The sequence below is a fragment of the Coregonus clupeaformis genome, chromosome 35 (assembly GCF_020615455.1).
Source record: "Coregonus clupeaformis isolate EN_2021a chromosome 35, ASM2061545v1, whole genome shotgun sequence".
Classification (NCBI taxonomy): domain Eukaryota; kingdom Metazoa; phylum Chordata; class Actinopteri; order Salmoniformes; family Salmonidae; genus Coregonus; species Coregonus clupeaformis.
The window spans coordinates 24644060-24664415 of record NC_059226.1 but is presented as its reverse complement, the minus strand read 5'-3'; the positions used below and the strand labels follow the sequence as shown (position 1 = coordinate 24664415).

Sequence of the window (20356 nt, the reverse complement as noted above, 5' to 3'; positions counted from 1 at the left end):
CGCACTTGGTCAAAAACAATACATTCTTTCCAGACAAGACAAAAAATGTTGGTTGCTTGTACATTTTTAATTTAGACCTTTTTTGGAAGTACATACCGGGCGTGACGGCAGTAAATGACTAATTGCTCAGCGAAACTCCATATTTGGTGAGTAACAAACGTATTTTGACATTATAACGCTTGCTGAGCTGTCTAATGGGGACATTAATGGTAGCTAACTGGGCTGGAGTGGGAACTCATCATATTCATCGTCTCCTCCTCTGCCCAGTTACTGGTTCAGGGTGATCATGAACACATCACAATTTGCGTTATTGTACTTTCATGCATGAGTTCTATCTAATTCTGCTACCGTCTAAGTGCAACAAATATAGATGAATTGTTTACATTTTACATTTTAGTCATTTAGGAGACGCTCTTATCCAGAGCGACTTACAGTTAGTGAGTGCATACATTTTCATACTGAAGTTTAAAAGCAACATAAACACTCCTAAACTAGGCTACTTCTTGCTCTCATTTCCCTCAACTGTTCTGGCCATTGGGCTGGAAGAGTTTAAGTAGCCTCCAATTCAATTGCATTTGGTACATGGTCAAGCATTGAAAATCTTATCACAGAGCCTCAGGGAAAACTGTAAATAACACCAGCTCACGTGTTGAAAAGGCTCTGAAAAAATGTCCATCATCCTCTATGGGCAAGTTGGTCTCTCATGAACCATTTGTCCATAAAGTCCTGGTATGCACTGCAGTCATTAAACCACATTTTTTCTCATAAATTGCACTGATTATCAGACTTGTGCTGTTGTTGAGGAGGATGGCCAGAAGAGGCTACTTCATTTAATCTCAGATATTTGCTGCTCACCATGAATTGAAGTGACAACGATGCGTATTTATGTATGTGAGTGAGATGTTAATTTTGTGGGGAGATTCTTTAGAGTTTTCAGGATATTACTCCCTCCCTCACTGTTTTAGTAAAGGGCACTCCACTGATTTTCCTGTAAATTCGAGCAGGGAAATAAATGAAAAACTGATGCTAGGCATGCTGGGCTTTGTGCTAAATAGTTTTTTCTTCCCAATTTAATATTTTGATTCATTTCCAAATTAATAGGCCCATAGCATTGGGGTGAAATTTTGTTGAAGCGTGGTAAAAACCCTGTTGCTGTTCTTTGGGTTGGAGCTTCCTTGTGGTTACACGCTTTCTGACGGCCCTGCTTTGGTTTCTCCTCCATGTGTTCTATAGCCATATGGGCATGTCTGTGTGGTTTGTCCAGTATTGAATGCACTATGATATAGCCTATTAACCTAACTGTTATTCTCCTTTTCTCTGTTCTCAGGTTCTGGACTGCTGGTTCAAGCTGCTACATTCCAGCCTTCTCAGTGCTCTGACCACAGCACCCGCCGGGGCCCTCCAGCACATAAATGGTAGCTCCACATGACTCCAACCCCTGATACACTCTGTACAATAAAATATTTCGCAAATAAAGACAGAGAGAAAGTTGAACAGGAAATTTAAGCAGCAAAAGAGATTTTCCATCTCTCAGGCCTCCCTTGACTTGGCATCCGTAACCGGACTGGGAGTTGAGGCAGCTGATTTGAGGCTGTGAGTCCTCCCCTCTACTACTTCACATTCCATGTCAGCTGTGTGTGTTTCTGTGAGAGCGTGAGGACAGTAACTCTGAGGTAGGTTGATGCGGCTGTGCCTTAGCATGGCGCTGTGAGGAAGCCGCTGCCTGGACTCTCGACGGACGCCAGTGAAGCGCTTACACACCTTGGACCATCATGGGGAAGGAGCAGGACTTACTGCAGGCCGTCAAGAACGGAGACCTGCCCTCCACTCAGAAACTACTGGCCAAGCTGAAAGCCAGCCGAAACAGTGAGTCCTCAAGTTACCCTTAAATCTCATAGCAAGATTTAATTTAGCACGCAGAAAGGCTGAGGGAGTGTGCAGTGCAATGCATCTCCGTTATGTTTATTTTCCCAAGCTTTGGGATTATAGGCAGATGGCGCATAAGTAAGACAATTAGATGTGGGCACAGTCAGAAATCTCTTCCTCTGGAGGCAGTAAGGCAATTGGTAACATGCTTAAACAAGCAGTTTGCTTAGTTCTGTCTGCTGCTGCTGATGCCACACCTGTCATAACTACTAAGCGTCTCCCAAATCAATAGATCCTGCTAAACGTCTACGCCAGTGATTCTCTAACAGAAGTAGGCTAGTCGACAGTTCTCAGTTGTTCAGACATGATGCAAAAGCCAGTGTTTGCTATCTAACTGACTCATCAACCAGTTTTCTAGGTCTGTTGGTTGACTCAATGAATATTTCAACATTACATAAAAATGTTAACATTTCAGTCATTTAGCAGACTTGCAGGAGCAAATAGGGTTAAGTGCTTTACTCGTCAGGTTTTTCACCTAGTTAGCTTGGGGATTCGAACCAGCAGCCTTTTGTTTGCTGGCCGAACGATCTTAACCGCTAGGCTACCTGCCGCCCCACACAGTTACATGTATTTTCTTTGACATGAAAAAGTGATCAGCTCTGTTATTGGATTATGTGAAAGATAGCCTACCTTTTACAAAGTGGAGTATTGGAGCTAATCCTATTGAATGTAGAGTGATCCTTATGTTCAGTTGAGTGTATTTGTTCTAGGGAGCTGTGCTGAGAGGAGGTGAGTGCGCTCTACTCTCTACTCTGAGGTCGAGGTTCAGGAACCTGACTACAGAAGATGCTGAGCCTCAGCTAAAGCTTTGGGGAAATCTATCCCTTCGGATTTGCCAGGCCAGCTCCTATCCAGCCCTTCTGATGATGGCTCACTAATGAACTCTCGCTCTCGGGAAACTGAAAGCCTATCCACATTCTCCCTGGGTTTTAATTCACTGGACCATAAGCTTACGGCCATCTATATGGGCTCCCTTGAGAGGGACACTTTCTATCCCCAGATTAGCTATCTGCTGTATGAGGGTCTATGGATGGGGTGGGTGGGTTCCCACTTGCAGATCCCCATCACAAATCTCTCAAAGGTCTGAGGGGATGGGGGGGGCTCAGGTGCCTCTTCTTGAGCTATCAAGTCCTCTGATCTTTCTGCTCTCAAAAGCTGTTATCTCCAACTACATCAGTCTATCAACTGCAGTTTACCGCACCTTTATCCTTCCGCTCTTTCAATCACTAAATTCACATACTGGCACTGGCATAGTTTACAAACACAAAGACCTTTACTCACACACCCAGGATGACCTTTTCTCTGACAATGAGTGTTGTCGTGTACTCAGAGGCCTGAATTACTAAAATTACAGTGCTGGGTGGCTATTCAGAGGCATTTTTTTCACAACTACAATGCGTTCTGGAGGACTCCTGTATTTAGTTGCTTGTTTCTCTGCTCATTCACGGTAGAGATAGTGTCCGACATTGAGTTCAACATGGCACAACACAGCACAGTGACTGAGAGAACTGAGAGCCCCAGGCCAGGAGGTTGGGCTGCTTTATCATTGTGATAACCTATCACCCTCTGCTATTATGGACCCTCTTTTGGCTCTAAACAAACATCATGAATTGCTCTGACCCAGAGGGGAGAGATGATGGGATATGAGGGTTGAGGAGGTTGTCAGGGTTAAGAGTGGTGTCAGTCTACCCTGTGTTTTTCCTGTGTTTATCAAATTCAGCAGACTATTATATTGTAAGAATGGTGGACATAAGGTGTAATTACACTATAAAGATCTCTTTGTCTGCCGTGGGGTTATAAACCCTGTCAACCGTTCATATTAAAGGGCAACTCCAGCCCTTTTCAACCTCATTTTCACTATCTCCAGCACAATACCAGTGTCAACATACAGCTGCACCATTGAGAGCATCTTGACTGCCTGCATCACCGTTGGTATAGCAATTGCTTGGCATCGGACCGTAAGGCGCTACAGAGGGTAGTGCGTATGGCCCAGTACATCACTGGGGCCGAGCTCCCTGCCATCCAGGACCTCTATACCAGGCAGTGTCAGAGGAAGGCCCTAACAATTGTCAAAGACTCCAGCCATCCAAATCATAGACTGTTCTCTCTGCTACCGCACGGCAAGCGGCACCGGAACGCCAAGTCTAGGTCCAAAAGGCTCCTGAACAGCTTCTAACCCCAAGCCATAAGACTTCTGAACAGTTAATCAAATGGCTACCCCTTTTTATTTGCACTGACTCTCTTTATTTGCACCGGCTCTATGCACACTCACTGGACTCTACCCACACACTCACACATACTACACTGACACTCCAACACACACACACACATAGACTACATTTGACTACATAAGCTCACACACACACACACACACACATAGACTACAGTGGCTTGCAAAAGTATTCACCCCCCTTGGCATTTTTCTTATTTTGTTGCCTTACAACCTGGAATTAAAGTGGATTTTTTGGGAGTTTGTATCATTTGATTTACACAACATGCCTACCACTTTGAAGATGCAAAATATTTTTTATTGTGAATCAAACAAAAAGTAAGACAAAAAAACAGAACTTGAGCGTGCATAACTATTCACCCCCCCCAAAGTCAATACTGTGTAGAGCCACCTTTTGCAGCAATTACAGCTGCAAGTCTCTTGGGGTATGTCTCTATAAGCTTGGCACATCTAGCCACTGGGATTTTTGCCCATTCTTCAAGGCAAAACTGCTCCAGCTCCTTCAAGTTGGATGGGTTCCGCTGGTGTACAGCAATCTTTAAGTCATACCACAGATTCTCAATTGGATTGAGGTCTGGGCTTTGACTAGGCCATTCCAAGACATTTAAATGTTTGCCCTTAAACCACTCGAGTGTTGCTTTGGCAGTATGCTTAGGGTCATTGTCCTGCTGGAAGGTGAACCTCCCTCCCAGTCTCAAATCTCTGGAAGACTGAGACAGGTTTCCCTCAAGAATTTCCCTGTATTTAGCGCCATGCATCATTCCTTCAATTCTGAACAGTTTCCCAGTCCCTTCCGATGAAAAACATCCCCACAGCATGATGCTGCCACCACCATGCTTCACTGTGGGGATGGTGTTCTCGGGGTGATGAGAGGTGTTGGGTTTGCGCCAGACATAGCGTTTTCCTTGATGGCCAAAAAGCTCAATTTTAGTCTCATCTGACCAGAGTACCTTCTTCCATATGCTTGGAGTCTCCCACATGCCTTTTGGCGTTTTTTGCTTATTTATTTTTTTAAGCAATGTTTTTTTTCTGGCCACTCTTCCATAAAGCCCAGCTCTGTGGAGTGTATGGCTTAAAGTGGTCTTATGGACATATACTCCAATCTCCACTGTGGAGCTTTGCAGCTCCTTCAGGGTTATTTTTGGTCTCTTTGCTGCCTCTGATTAATGCCCTCCTTGCCTGGTCCGTGAGTTTTGGTGGGCGGCCCTCTCTTGGCAGGTTTGTTGGGGTGCCATATTCTTTCAATTTTTTTATAATGGATATAATGGTACGCCGTGGGATGTTCAAAGTTTCGGATATTTTTTTATAACCCAACCCTCATCTGTACTTCTCCACAACTTTGTCATGTGACAGATCATGTGACACTTAGATTGCATACAGGTGGACTTTATTTAACTAATTATGTGACTTCTGAAGGTAATTGCTTCTTTAAAAAAAATTAATAACGGAAAAGTGGTGCGCGCATATGTATGCGCCCTTTGCTATGAAGCCCCTAAATAAGATATGGTGGTTTTTCATTTCACTTCACCAATTTGGACTATGTTGTGTATGTCCGTTGACTGGAGTAGGCTAGAGACTGGAGACTCTTATCTCCCTCACTAACTTTAAGCATCAGTTGTCAGAGCACCTTACCGATCACTGCACCTGTACACAGCCCATCTGAAATTAGCCCACCCAACTACCTCATCCCTATATTGTTATTTATTTTGCTCTTTTGCACCCCAGTATCTCTATTTGCACATAATCTCTTGCACATCTAGCATTCCAGTGTTAATACTATTGTAATTATTTTGCACTATAGCCTATTTATTGCCTTACCTCCATAACTTGCTACATTTGCACACACTGTATATATATTTTCTGTTATATTTTTGACTATGTTTTTTTACCCCATATGTAACTCTGTGTTGTTTTTATCGCACTGCTTTGCTTTATCTTGGCCAGGTCGCAGTTGTAAATGAGAACTTGTTCTCAACTGGCTTACCTGGTTAAATAAAGGTGAAATAAATAAAATAAAGATAAAACATGAAATCCAAATAAAAATCCATTTAAATGACAGGTTGTAATGCAACAAAATAGGAAAAACACCAAGGGGGATGAATACTTTTACAAGGCACTGTACATTCAACTACATACTCACACACACACACAACACACACACACATGCATATTGATGCCACACACACACTCACACAGACACACTTTCACACTCTTCACATACACTTCTGCTACTCTGTTTATTTATTTATTATCCTGATTGCCTAGTCACTTTTACCCCTACCTACATGTGCATATTACCTACATTATCTCAACTACCTCATACCTCTGCACATTGAGTATGTTTACATGCACACTAATAAATTGATATGAAACTGATTATGGCAGATTATGCAAAAGTAATGTAAACACCTTACTCTGCTTATCTTAATGACACAGTAAGGTCAAAATCTAAGTAAGCATACGCCGATTAAAACACCTGGTTTTCTGAGCAATCTTTCAAATTATTAAGACATGTAAACACCTTAATCGGCGTTCCAGCTGTGTATTTGATCTGCCCATGTGCTAGCACTGTCACGCCCTGACTCAGGGGACGCTTATATGTTGAGTCAGGGTGTGTATATTCCTTGTTGTGTTTGGTCATTGTTTGTCGATCTAGTATGTATGGTTCTATGTTGGCCGGTGTGGTTCCCAATCAGAGGCAACTGTCGTTCGTTGTCTCTGATTGGGGACCATACTTAGGCAGCCTATTGGCACTAGTGGGGTGTGGGATCTTGTTCCGGTTAAAGTATGTTGTGTCGTCTACCTTTGACTTCACGTTTCGTTTCGTTGGTTGTTTTGTCGTTGTGTTTTAATAGAAAATAAACATGTACGTATATCACACTGCGCCTTGGTCTGTCCCGTCATTCAACGAACGTGACAGAAGATCCCACCAAACGAGGACCAAGCAGCGTGTTCAGGAGCAGACAGCCTGGACCTGGGAGGAGATCCTGGACGGTAAGGGATCCTGGACTTGGGAGGAGATTCAGGCTGGGATGGATCGCCGTCCTTGGGAGGAGACAGTGGAGGCCCGGTATAGAGAGGAGAAACGGCGCCAACAGTGCCGACGAAGGAAACCCGAGAGGCAACCCCAAGAAAATGTTGGGGGGGGGGCACACGGTGTGGACGACGAGGCAGCAGGAGACCGTTAAAGGGCGGGTCTGCAGGTTAGGAGAGGAGGCCACCATGTTACGGGGGCTATTGGTTCAGAGGGAGCAGGAGTTATTCGGTCAGAGGGAGGCGCTACAGGAGGCTAAAAGGGAGAAGGAAAGTGTAGAGGCACGGCGAGAGGAGCTGGTTAGGCAGCAGAAGGAGCGGGGGTTAATAAAGGAACCCAGTCCTGCTCCTCGCACCAAGCAAGTGGTGCGTGTCGCCAGTCCGGTCCGGCCCGTTCCTGCTCCCCGCACTAAGCCAGTGGTGCGTGTTCCCAGTACGGCCCGACCCGTTCCTGCTCCTCGCACCAAGCCAGTGGTGCGCGTCGCCAGCCCGGCCTGTACCTGCTCCTCGCACCAAGCCAGTGGTGCGCGTCGCCAGTCCGGCCCGGCCTGTTCCTGCTCCTCGCACCAAGCCAGTGGTGCGCGTCGCCAGCCCGGTCCGGCCTGTTCCTGCTCCTCGCACCAAGCCAGTGGTGCGCGTCGCCAGTCCGGCCCGGCCTGTTCCTGCTCCTCGCACCAAGCCAGTGGTGCGCGTCGCCAGCCCGGCCCGGCCTGTTCCTGCTCCTCGCACCAAGCCAGTGGTGCGCGTCGCCAGCCCGGTCCGGCCTGTTCCTGCTCCTCGCACCAAGACAGTGGTGCGCGTCGCCAGCCCGGCCCGGCCCGGCCTGTTCCTGCTCCTCGCACCAAGCCAGTGGTGCGCGTCGCCAGCCCGACCCGGCCTGTTCCTGCTCCTCGCACTAAGCTAGTGGTGCGCGTCGCCAGTCCGGCCTGTTCCTGCTCCTCGCACCAAGCCAGTGGTGCGCGTCGTCCGCCCGGCCCGGCCTGTTCCTGCTCCTCGCACCAAGACAGTGGTGCGCGTCGTCCGCCCGGCCCGGCCTGTTCCTGCTCCTCGCACCAAGACAGTGGTGCGCGTCGCCAGCCCGGCCCGGCCTGTTCCTGCCCCTCGCACCAAGCCAGTGGTGCGCGTCACCAGCCCGGCCCCGGCCTGTTCCTGCTCCTCGCACCAAGCTAGTGGTGCGCGTCGCCAGTCCGGCCTGTTCCTGCTCCTCGCACCAAGCCAGTGGTGCGCGTCGTCCGCCCGGCCTGTTCCTGCTCCTCGCACCAAGCCAGTGGTGCGCGTCGCCAGCCCGGCCCGGCCTGTTCCTGCTCCTCGCACCAAGCCAGTGGTGCGCGTCGCCAGCCCGGCCTGTTCCTGCTCCTCGCACCAAGCCAGTGGTGCGTTTGTCCAGTCCGGCACGGCCCATGCCCATTCCACCGGTGCCTGGTCCGGCACCGGTCAGCTGCTCCACTCCGGAGCCAGAGCAGTCCGCTCCACCCCCCTTTCTCTGGATTTGACTTTGTTCAGAGCTGCCACAATTAAAACATTAAAACGCTTTGTCTGAGATTGACAGATGGTATATTGGAATTTGGGATCACTTAGAATGACAGAGGATCGCATGTATGTGTACTGTAGGGAGCTACTCATTTGTCCTGTATTAGGAGGTCCATATTTAAAACTGATGTTGGGTTCCATCATGACTTTGTATAAGCCATCTTTACCTCCAGCCTCTATTTGAAAGGACTTATTTAGTCCAACATATTCAAGCTGATAAGGTTTCATTTGTGTTTTTATGCCCAGAAATATTTCACAGCTTGTTGCCCAATTAGACCTATAAAGCTTGGGGAATTGGTTTGATCTTAGATTTGCATCCATGCAAACCCCCAGGAATTGGGAGTGAAACCCCCCTGGCGTACAACATCGCCATCTGTCTTTTTAAAACATAAGTGTGCTACACACTGCATTATTATTGACCAAAAGGAGCAATGTTCCGTATTGAAGACCATCAATGTCCCATTATCGGAGTCTCGTAAAACTGTTGGGCCATAATGAAAGGCAGAGCCGTTAAGAGAGCCCCAAACAAAACGTCCAGCGCGGCGGTGGTGTCTGTGGTGATTCTCCAGGAGGGAGCAGCTGTCAGGCTCCCCAGGCCAGGGAGAGGCTTCTAAAGAGGCCACTGTGACTGTCTATCGGCCGCCAGGCTGCTCGCCCATACTGCAGCCATGGTTTATTCATGAGTTTGTGTTCAAATAGAGCCAGCCCACCCAAACACCCAATCCAGTCCCTTCATTCCACTTACTTAGGCCTTTTCCTGCTTCCATCTTATTCCTGCCTCTAGCTAGCACATCTGGGCCATAATGGCACAGACAGGCACACAACCTCCTGTTGAACTATTCAACTAACAATAATTCTGGGAAAAGCTCCATCCGTTTACAGTCTCGTCATTGCCAGTATAGCACTTCTTGCTACTGGCAAAAATGAATGAGCTAGAGTTCACAATCTGAAGATTGTACAAGTTTTTCTATTTTCCATCCCAACATACTAGACATTTTGCATATAGACTTGACCTTGTTTCAAGCAAACACAGCATATTGTTTGCTCAGTCATCTGCTAGTTATTTTTGGTAGAAGTTTAACAGAATTGTATGGGTTTTACTTCACCATTGCACCGTCCTCTCCCATGCCACAATACCTCAAGTACAGCACAGGATAATGAGAAGGACATTTCCACTTTATTTTCAGACTGGGCATATTGATGGGAAAGTGTTAAAACATTTTAGACAGACTGTGAAATTCTGTCTCTGTACTGAAGCCGCTTGTGTTTGCCCGTCAACTCTACCGTTGGTGTGCTAAATGTTTAATTGGCTCGCTAAACAGACAGGTCCCATAGACCTTGTAAAGGAGGTCAGTTAGCCTATGCCTCAGAAGAGGAAGAAGCACTGGTCTGTGTTGGAATGGGGCCCTTCAGGACCTCTAGCTGTCAGTTTTTTTTTGTCTCTGACGGAAGTGGAAAGAGAAGAAACCCAGAGTTAATGGGAAAAGCAAAGGTTATTGTTATCAGTGGTCTACCTTTGACCCTTTGTCAAATGTTCTGTTTTTTCTACTCGGTTGTATCACAGACAAGCCATCCAATGTTTATGAATGCATTTATTACATTTACATTTACATCATTTAGCAGACTATTAGTTTTACTCATCTAAGACAAGATTAATCTATAAACACAACCTCAAGGATATCTCTTGCCTTGGATATTTGGGAACTGTTGAACTTTTGTTGAACTTCATGTTTCATGTCACTATTTAACCATCCTTTAATTTTTTGTTGATGAGTGCCAAATTTACTGAAATTAAATGGGTGGGTGTCTTCCAAAACCACCCACTAGAGCAGATACCAATGTCAATGATGCAACAAGCGTTGGAATGCACTACCATATTTACAAAGAAGTTGAATGACATTGCCCTATTTTGTATGTTAGTGCATGCATGTGCTTGTAAGAATGTGTATAATCTGGGGGGGTTTGGGAGTGTATGTCTTTGTGGATTATGTCATCTTCTTTCAGCAGACTGGGCTCTCTTCTTTGTTGCTTCTCTCTTTGCCATTCTGTTCCCACATCATCATGTCAGACGTACAGCTTTCACAATGTCCAGTCATTGCCTGACTGAACATCCATAAGATTTTAAGATATGACTGATTGTTCACCTCATTTGAAAAAGTTTTACTTTTTTACTTATCGTAATCTTTATACAGTCAAGATTAGAATTACCCAAAACAAGGGATTTTGGATGTCACGTCATGGTATTTCCACAACATAGAAACATAGGCTTACATGCACATAACTGTACCTCCTATGGCTCAAAGCTGGCTTTACACATTCACATTTTGACACGTGTGTAATATCACCAATTTGTAAGTCGCTCTGGATAAGAGCGTCTGCTAAATGATGTAAATGTAAATGTAGTGGAAAGCTGCTATTCTGAGCGCAGTGGTTTTCCAAAAGGCACCAGTGCGGAGCTTTCAAAGCACCCTTCCTGTTGAGGGCCTTAATGACTAAGCCTTCATGCAGGATGTGACTGGAGCATAGGTCCAGGTGCACACTGGCACTCTGAACTGGAAAAAACGGTACATTTTAAGATGCGGTTTCACGCTGACAGAAAGCTAAGGTACCAAACGGGCAACAGAACAGTATGACTTATGACTCCCAGCTGTGGACTGCTTGGTCTTATCAAGGTTTCGGTTATTTTCCCAAATCCCTCCCGCTCTCTGTGCCAACCATTGTCCAAGACACGTCATAGCAGCACAGTGTATTTGAATGCAGAAAAAGAATAGGAGGGATGATGTCATGTTGTTGGAATGTGTACCCCACAAGGATACCGCCGATCTGTTTTCTGGAACTGGAATCCGACTCCCCTTGGTGCAATTACAGTTCGACTTAACCTGAAAACTGAGATGAAAGTTTTGGTATAGAGGACAAAGAGAAGGGTAAGAGGCCTCAGAACTTTCCAACAGAACTGTTACTATTCTGCCCTCCAGGAGTCTGAGGCGACTTCAAACAGGAGAGAAAAGTCTAGCTTTTGTCATGGAGATGAGGAAATGTGGTCTCGGCTACGGTGCTGATAGCGAAGGGGAGAGGAGCGGAGCTGTCGGAAGCTAAAGGGAAAGTTAGCTGGTATCTCTCCCTGGGCTGTTAATCTGTCACCTTATCTCCATTACTGTAAGTGGAGGCCTGATGCACCGCACCCACACTGACCACAAACAGACATGGTCAGTCACATGCTTACTCTGTCAGGAGGAGAGGGGAGTTAGTACTGGGGAAGTAAGTAGATGAAAGTTTGGCGCCGCTGGAGAGTAGAAGTCCATTATGAACAAAGGATGGGGTGTGGAGTTTCCTCTTATCCTGTGACCAAAAAGTGTGGAGTGTTCTGGTGCATCTGTTTGGCTTTAAGAGGAAGAGGCATGAACTCACACACACACTCATATTTGCTATCCTCCACCCCTCAAGACAAAAACAATGAAATGTTTGTTTTCTTTTTTTACCCAAGGAACATTCTCCACACTGGGAAATAGTATCTCATTAAGGACTTGGTTCTCTGTGTGTGCAGTCAGTTACCACAGGGGTGCAGGTTTAAATGCATACCTCCATGGCAAGCTCTTCCATGAGGACCCTAGAGTCTGCCACTACATCGTCAACTGGCCATTAGGCCTCCCATTAGGGCCTGCCCTCCAATCAGCTATATTCATTAGGGCCTGGTCTCTGGGCCTTCCGTTTCTGTCACACAGACCAGAGTGACACACAGAGGTGAAGTGTCCCGTTTAGCATTCCTGCAGGTCAGTGTGAATTAGGCCCTGTCAGCAGCTTCCAGCTGGATCAACATGAGCTACTATTCTCTCTCTCTTTTTCTTTCTTTCTTTCTTTCTTTCTTTCTTTCTTTCTTCTTTCTTTCTTTCTTTCTTTCTTTCTCTCTCTCTCTCTCTCTCTCTCTCTCTCTCTCTCCACTCACTCACTCACTCACTCACTCACTCACCACTCACTTTCAACAACTCACCCACCAGTCTCTCTCTCTCTCTCTCTCTCTCTCTCTCTCTCTCTCTCTCTCTCTCTCTCTCTCTCTCTCTCTCTCTCTCTCTCTCTCTCTCTCTCTCTCTCTCTCTCTCTCTCTCTCTCTCTCTCTCTCTCTCTCTCTCTCTCTCTCTCTCTCTCTCTCTCTCTCTCTCTCTCTCTCTCTCTCTCTCTCTCTCTCTCTCTCACTCACTCACTCTCTCCTCACTCTCTCTCTCTACTCTCTCTCTCTCACTCATCTCTACTCATCTCCTCACTCACTCACTCTCTCTCTCCTCCTCATCTCTCCACTCACTCCCCACTCACTCACTCTCTCTCTCTCACCCACTCATCTCACTCACTCACTCACTCTCATCACTCACTCACTCACTCATCTCTCATCCTCCCACCACCATCTCCTCTCTCACTCACTCCTCACTCACTCACTCACTCACTCACTCACTCACTCACTCACTCACTCACTCACTCACTCACTCACTCACTCACTCACTCACTCACTCACTCACTCACTCACTCACTCACTCACTCACTCTGGCCCCATGACAAACAGCAACCAAAAACACTCCAGCCCACTCCGTGTGTCGTCATTCGTCGGTATTGTCACACCGTGTGTCATCCTATTATAGATGAGCTTTTCATCCATCCAGAAAATAACAGAAAAGGGATCCATGTCCATTTTGTGCATGCTTTCATCTGTTTAGTGTTCACTTCAAGCCAACGGCATGTCTTTGGGTGTTTCAAAGGGACACAAAGAAGACAAAGTGGTGTTTGTGTAATCTTCTGCATGTATCATATGCAAACATCACTGTTCATTTCCTCTCAGATCTTGTGATGCTGGTGTCATTGCACCTGCCTCTTCATTAGCCCCACCCCCCAGCCCATATGGGTCTGTATGGAAGAACCCCCTATCAGGACGATTATGTCACCCTGCTGTCCTTCTTTTATATGAATGTGTGTCTCTTTCTTTAATAAAACCTGCCGTATGTGTCACATCCCCGAGCCCCTTTCTCTGTGGGTGCCCAGCTGGGTGGATGCACAATACAACTCATGCAGGTCATTTGCATGCATGGCGCTCCATTGTGTCAGCTGTCTAATGGGCCTCAACAGGGAGACCGATCAGGAACCTTATCTCCTCTCATAGGCTTGCTTTGCATCCCGCTCCCACAGCCAGGCCCCCACCTGGGTTTCCAGGAAGGCTCTGTCTGACCTGGGAACAAATGACTGAGTGCGTGATTGTTAGCTCAATTAGTACCTTGTCTCTAAAAAGTTATTTTCTTAAACTATTTTTTAGTGTTTGTGTGCGATCCTCGAGCAAATAGACTAATGACTTGGAAACAGAGAATTCTCTGGAAAAGAGAATTGGATGAACAATTTGGGTCAGAGCAATAGCTGCACCCATTAGACAAATAATTTTGACCTCTCTTTTGGGACAGTGCTCAATAGGAGCTCAGTTCAGCGTTTAGTCTCAGGGTCATTGTGAGGTTAGGGGCATATTACAGTCTTGGTGGGTTGGTGGAGCTCCCAGCATGGCAGCAGTGGGTATATGATATAATCACAGTGATGAGTCAGTATCTTTGTCCATGGCTCTTCTCCAGGCACTGCTCCAGCACTGGGGCTTAGGCCTACAGTTTGGGACCCGGAGATGCAATCTCCGCTCTGCGTCCGGTGCGGATAATGCCACAGCACAGTGCAGCAGGTACAGAGTGAAGCCATGGGATTATCTCCCAAGGTGGTGCAGCGGTTTCACCCTGCTACACCAGATGTGTTGTAGCATCTGTAGCTGCTAGTCCTGTTGGTGGACATCAGGGCTGACCCCATTTAGTCGACTGGTCGATTGTTTGGTCGATAGGCTGTTGGTCGACCGAGATTTATTTTAGTCAAGCAGTAGCAAATAATAATAATAATAATTTCATGGTGTACAAGACACCTGTCTGATTCGCGCCTGTCTGCGTGGACTAATCCATTGTGGAGGCCGTGGGGATGGCACAGTTCATCAGTCTAAGACGTGCTACTGTAATTGTATATGTTTATATTACGTAAGAACAATGGTGCAACACTAATAAAAATACATTTATTTTATAACAAATGCGCTTTCTCCCTCGTTGGATAGCGGTCGCGGTTCTGAAACATCAGTGCGCTGTTGAATTGGCACCTTTTTCTAGACCATGTTGCTATGTGCATAATAGCTAAATTAACCAGCATATTGGTGTTGAGAACAATGCGGCGGAGGCAGCAGCAGAGTTAGGAGACGAGAAAACAGCACTTTCCTTAATTGTCTAAGAAAAATGAGGAGAGGGGAAACGCCAACTTAATGAGGTCTATAATCAATAGCCTAACTGTTAAATGTGCCTAAAGAAATAAGACAGATCCTGCTTCTGTTTGAGTGTTTGTTTAATAGCCTACTGATTCCGTGAGCACCAAGCCGCACGCAACCACAACATGTCGGATAAACAATTTCACAAATGTGGCTGTATTTCATCTTTGCCATGCTGTAATAAACACTTTACACCTTTTTCCCGTTAGAACAACCTCTCTGGTATTACTTATCATTTATTTAGTGTTGTTTATTTATTTATTAGTTGTTTGAGGAAGGCCCTCAAAATTGTCAAAGACTCCAGCCACCCTAGTCATAGACTGTTCTCTCTGCTACCGCACGGCAAGCGGTACCGGAGTGCCAAGTCTAGGTCCAAAATACTTCTCAACAGCTTCTACCCCCAAGCCATAAGACTCCTGAACAGCTAATCATGGCTACCCGGACTATTTGCACTGCCCCCCCCACCCCATCCTTTTACGCTGCTGCTACTCTGTTAATTATTTATGCATAGTCACTTTAACTCTACCCACATGTACATATTACTTCAACTACCTCAACTAGCCGGTGCCCCCGCACATTGACTCTGCACCGGTACCCCCCTGTATATATAGCCTCCCTACTGTTATTTTATTTTACTTCTGCTCTTTTTTTCTCAACACTTTTTTTGTTGTTGTTTTATTTTAACTTTTTTGTTAAAAATAAATGCACTGTTGGTTAAGGGCTGTAAGTAAGCATTTCACTGTAATGTCTGCACCTGTTGTATTCGGCGCATGTGGCCAATAAAATTTGATTTGATTTGATTTACACGCTTTTAAATTGTCTGAAAAATTATGTGTATAGTAATAATAATAATAACCCTCCTTTTTCTTGATCTCCTTCTTATTGTTATTATTACTATTATTATTATTGTTATTATTATTAGCATCATTATAATGTCACGAACCGGCTCAAGTTCGTAACAAAAGGGAGACACGTGGAGACAAGGAGTACTCAAAGTATATATTTATTAATTAAAGTAAACTAAATCAAATAACAATGGTGTGTGTAATCAGTAATCAGTAGTGTACGTGAGTGTTTGCATCCATAAATGTAATATGGAAAAGTGTTGAAAAGTGCCAAAACAAACAACCCAAAAAGGCCTCAAAAATATCACAACCAAGATCAAAGTAACTGCCTGGAGAGAGTCTCTTCAATGAATGTGGAAGAGGTCCATTTATCCCGGGACACACCCGGCCCAGGTGTTTCCCATGTAACTGACGACCCCCCCAACTCCGCCCACCGGCATCCTAATAAGGAAACAAGAGCAAAGAGAGAATACGGCAGACAGAGTGGGAGGGTCGTCACACCCCCCCCCCATAAGACCGGGGACCAACAAGGACCCCGGCCCAACGTACCAGCCCCTGCGTCCCAAACCGACAAGTTGTACATGTTCACCCCTCCACTTGCCCCACCCATCATCCTCCTCTCCAGACCTCAGCAACCTTTAAGAGGAAAGAAAAACACAAGACTAGGAGGGGACAAACAGGAAAGATAGAACATGACAAAATCAAACACTGGTCGGTCACATCAATATTCATGAACAGGGCGCACGAGAGAGCGCATCAGCAATCACGTTATCAGTCCCCCGGATGTGCCGCACATCTAGATGGAAAGATTGTAAAAATAAACACCATCTCATTATCCTCTGGTTAGGACACCTCATGGACCTCAAAAATGTGAGAGGGTTATGGTCGGTGTAAACCACAATAGGTACTACACCCGACCCAACATACACTTCAAAGTGTTGTAGCGCCCATATAAGTGCTAATGCTTCTTTTTCAATGACAGAATAGTTCAACTGATAATGGTTAAACTTTTTGGAAAAGAAACTAACAGGCCTCTCAACCCCAGCCACATCTGCTTGCAGCAACACTGCCCCCCGCCCCCACATGACTAGCATCCACCTGCAAGGTAAATGACAAATCCACACGAGGAGCAGCCAGTACCGGAGTTGAAGTAAGCAACCTCTTTGCATCTTCGAAAGCCTGTTGACAATGAGAAGACCATACGTACACAGCCTTAGCTTTCAGCAAATCTGTCAAGGGAGCGACCACAGTAGAGAAGTTCCTACAAAAACCACGATAATACCCAATCATTCCCAAGAAACGCATCAGTTCCTTTTTTAGTAGTTGGTAGTGGAAAAGCATCAATAGCTACCACTTTAGCCCGAACAGGACGCACTTCACCCTGCCCAACCACCTTTCCAAGGTATGTCACAGTCGCCTGAGCAAACTCACATTTAGCCAAATTTATCGTGAGACGACCCGCAGCCAGACGTTCGAACAAGGCTTGAATACGGGACAGATGTTCCTCCCAAGTATCTGCATATATCACTACATCGTCCAGATAAACAGCGCACCCGGCCAGACCAGAGACAACCCTGTTCATAAGTCGCTGAAAAGTTGCAGGCGCATTACGCAGCCCGAAACTCATAACCGAATACGAGTACAGACCAAAAGGTGTAATAAAGGCAGAGATTTCACGTGCCCTACTCGTCAGTGGCACCTGCCAATAGCCCTTTAACAGGTCAAATTTGCTCACAAACTTAGCTGCGCCGACTTGATCAACGCAGTCCTCCATCCGAGGAAGAGGAAATGAATCCGGCTTAGTGACATCGTTTACCTTACGGTAGTCCGTACAAAATCTGTTTGTTCCATCCGATTTACTGACCAAGATACAGGGGAGAAGCCCAACTGGAGAAAGAAGGCTCTGCTATTTTACTCTCCAGCATGTACCTGACCTCAGCATCCAGACAACGCAGTTTCTCTGAAGAAACTCTATAGAACCGTTGACGAATGGGGTCAGCATCTCCAATGTCAATATCATGTTCTATTAAGTTTGTACGTGTTGGTGTATCAGAAAACAACCCTGGAAATCTCCGAATCAGACCCACCATCTCTTTCCGCCCATCAACAGGTAGATGAGTAAGAAGACTATCTAAAATCTCCAGTGTCTCTGAATTCTTCAATCTACCCTGCAGTATGCAATCGTCGGGACCAGAAACCTCTTCCTGCTCCTGCACAGACCTAGCATGACCAGAATCCAGGGAATAAACAGTATCAGCCAAAAGAACAGCCTTACCGTCCTCTGTAGACTCCCCCTGTTCAGTCTCAGAGGAACGTGCATAATAGGGTTTTAACAAATTTATATGGCACAGTTGATGTGCTTTCCTCCGTTCTGGAGTGGCAACTAGATAATTTTGCTCAGTGTCCTGGCGCACCACTGTATATGGACCTTGAAACTTGGCTTGAAAAGGAGAACCAACAATTGGCAGCAGAGCCAGAACCTGATCACCTGGACTAAAGTGACGAGGCTCAGCTCGCCGATCATATATGCTCTTCATCCTGTCCTGTGAAGATGATAGCTTCTCTTTAGCCATTTCACCAGCGGCATACAAGCGTCGCCGAAAATCACACACATATGATAACAGGGACTGAGGAGGCTCGGGAGACTTCCAGTCATCCTGGAGAACAGATAAAAGCCCACGCACCTTATGTCCAAACACTAGGTCATTTGGGCTAAAACCTGTGCTCTCCTGTGAAACCTCCCTAGCAGCTAACAGTAACCAAGGCAACCCCTCCTCCCAATCCTTATCCATCTCAGTACAATAAGATCTCAACAAAGACTTAAGCGTTTGATGGAAACGTTCCAGTGCTCCTTGACTTTGGGCATGATAAGCGCTAGCCAAGTTGTGTTTAATATGGAGTTGTTGGAGAACCTGTCCAAAGAGATTAGAGGTGAAATTAGATCCTTGATCACTTTGAATGACCTTAGGGATTCCAAACAGTGAGAAAAACTGAGTCAAAGCTTTTAACACAGACTTAGTCGTGATAGACCTGAGAGGATAGGCAGCAGGAAACCTAGTGGTCTGACACATCACAGTCAACAAATAATTACTACCCTTTCTGGAACGAGGCAGAGGACCAACACAGTCAATAATCAGATACTCAAAAGGATTACTGAGTACAGGAATAGGGAACAGTGGTACCGGCTTAATAGCTTGATTAGGTTTACCAGTTAATTGACAGGTGTGACAAGTTTTGATGAAATCAGAAACATCCCTCTTTAATCTTGGCCAAAATTTTTTTCGTAATATGCGATTGTAGGTTTTTCTCACACCCATATGCCCAGCAACGTCGTTGTGAGAAGTTGTCAGCACCAACTCACGAAGCTTAACTGGTACCACAACCTGACTAATCGCCTCCCCCAGAAAACAACTACCATGAGACATCCACTTTCTCATCAGGACCTCCTCTTGGAGAAAATAGCCCTGTGCGACATCTCCCAACTGTTCCACAGACACAATTTGGTCCCGCAACTCTTCTAATGTAGGGTCAGTCCGTTGCGCCTCGATTAAATCGGAGCGGGATACAGCTAACGGGATAACAGGGAAAACAGTAACAGACTTCTTTATGGTATTCTCGTTAGCCAGCTCCGTGACCAGGTCGTCATGGATCATAGAACGCGTCACTGCACACGCAGAAAACACCTCTGGGAAATCCTGCGCACTCTCATCAGGAATCCCTACAATTGACGGCTTAGTGGAAACCACTAAAGATGGAGACACGATAGGCCACACACGCTCCCCAGCCAAGTTATTTCCAAGGATCACGTCAATACCCTCAATAGGCAATGAAGGACGCACCCCCACAACAACCTCACCTTTCACCAGTCCACAATCCAACATCAGTTTATGCAATGGAACTGACAGAGTGTTCAAACCTATTCCCCTGATTAGAACACTATTCCCCGAATCAGTCTCCGCAGAGAAGGGTAACACAGACTCCAACACAAATGATTCAGAGGCACCTGTGTCTCTTAGGATCTTTACTGGCACTCGGTTCTTACTTCCTACCATAGACACAAAACCCTCCGTAACGAAAGGTAAATAGTCGGGATCAATATAACCCTTCACCTGGCTCCGGGCAGGAGACAATGCGTCATGAGTGAACTGATGTGGAACAGGCGCGGCTAACGCTGCAGGCCTCGATTTACCATAAGCACCTGTACTGAATTTACCCCTAGATCTAAGAATCGGACATTCATTTTTCCAATGACCTAATTCTTGACAGTAGTGACACTCTTGACCAACGTCAGTTTTACCACGGGTATCCGTCTCAACCCTATTTGAATGAAACTCTGCCCGGGAACCGAAGTATCTCGGCGAGCGAGGCCCAAATCTCTGCGAACGCCCACACTCACTCCGAATACGGGGTTCGGCAAAAACATTTTTGTGAGTCAACACATATTCATCGGCCAAAACCGCAGCTTCAGCAACAGTC

General features: G+C 46.0%; 1 protein-coding gene across 5 annotated transcripts in view; it reads left to right on the top strand.

The window, feature by feature from the left end:
• The window catches only part of LOC121585154 (caskin-2), a 95061-nt gene that overhangs the window by 2612 nt on the left and 72093 nt on the right, over positions 1–20356 (top strand). For all 5 annotated transcript variants that reach the window (XM_041901531.2, XM_041901530.2, XM_045210964.1 and 2 more), the window contains exon 2: positions 1328–1866. In XM_041901531.2, the coding sequence (XP_041757465.2) occupies positions 1773–1866 (94 nt within the window). In that variant the 5' untranslated portion in view covers positions 1328–1772. The remainder of the gene's footprint in view (positions 1–1327; positions 1867–20356) is intronic.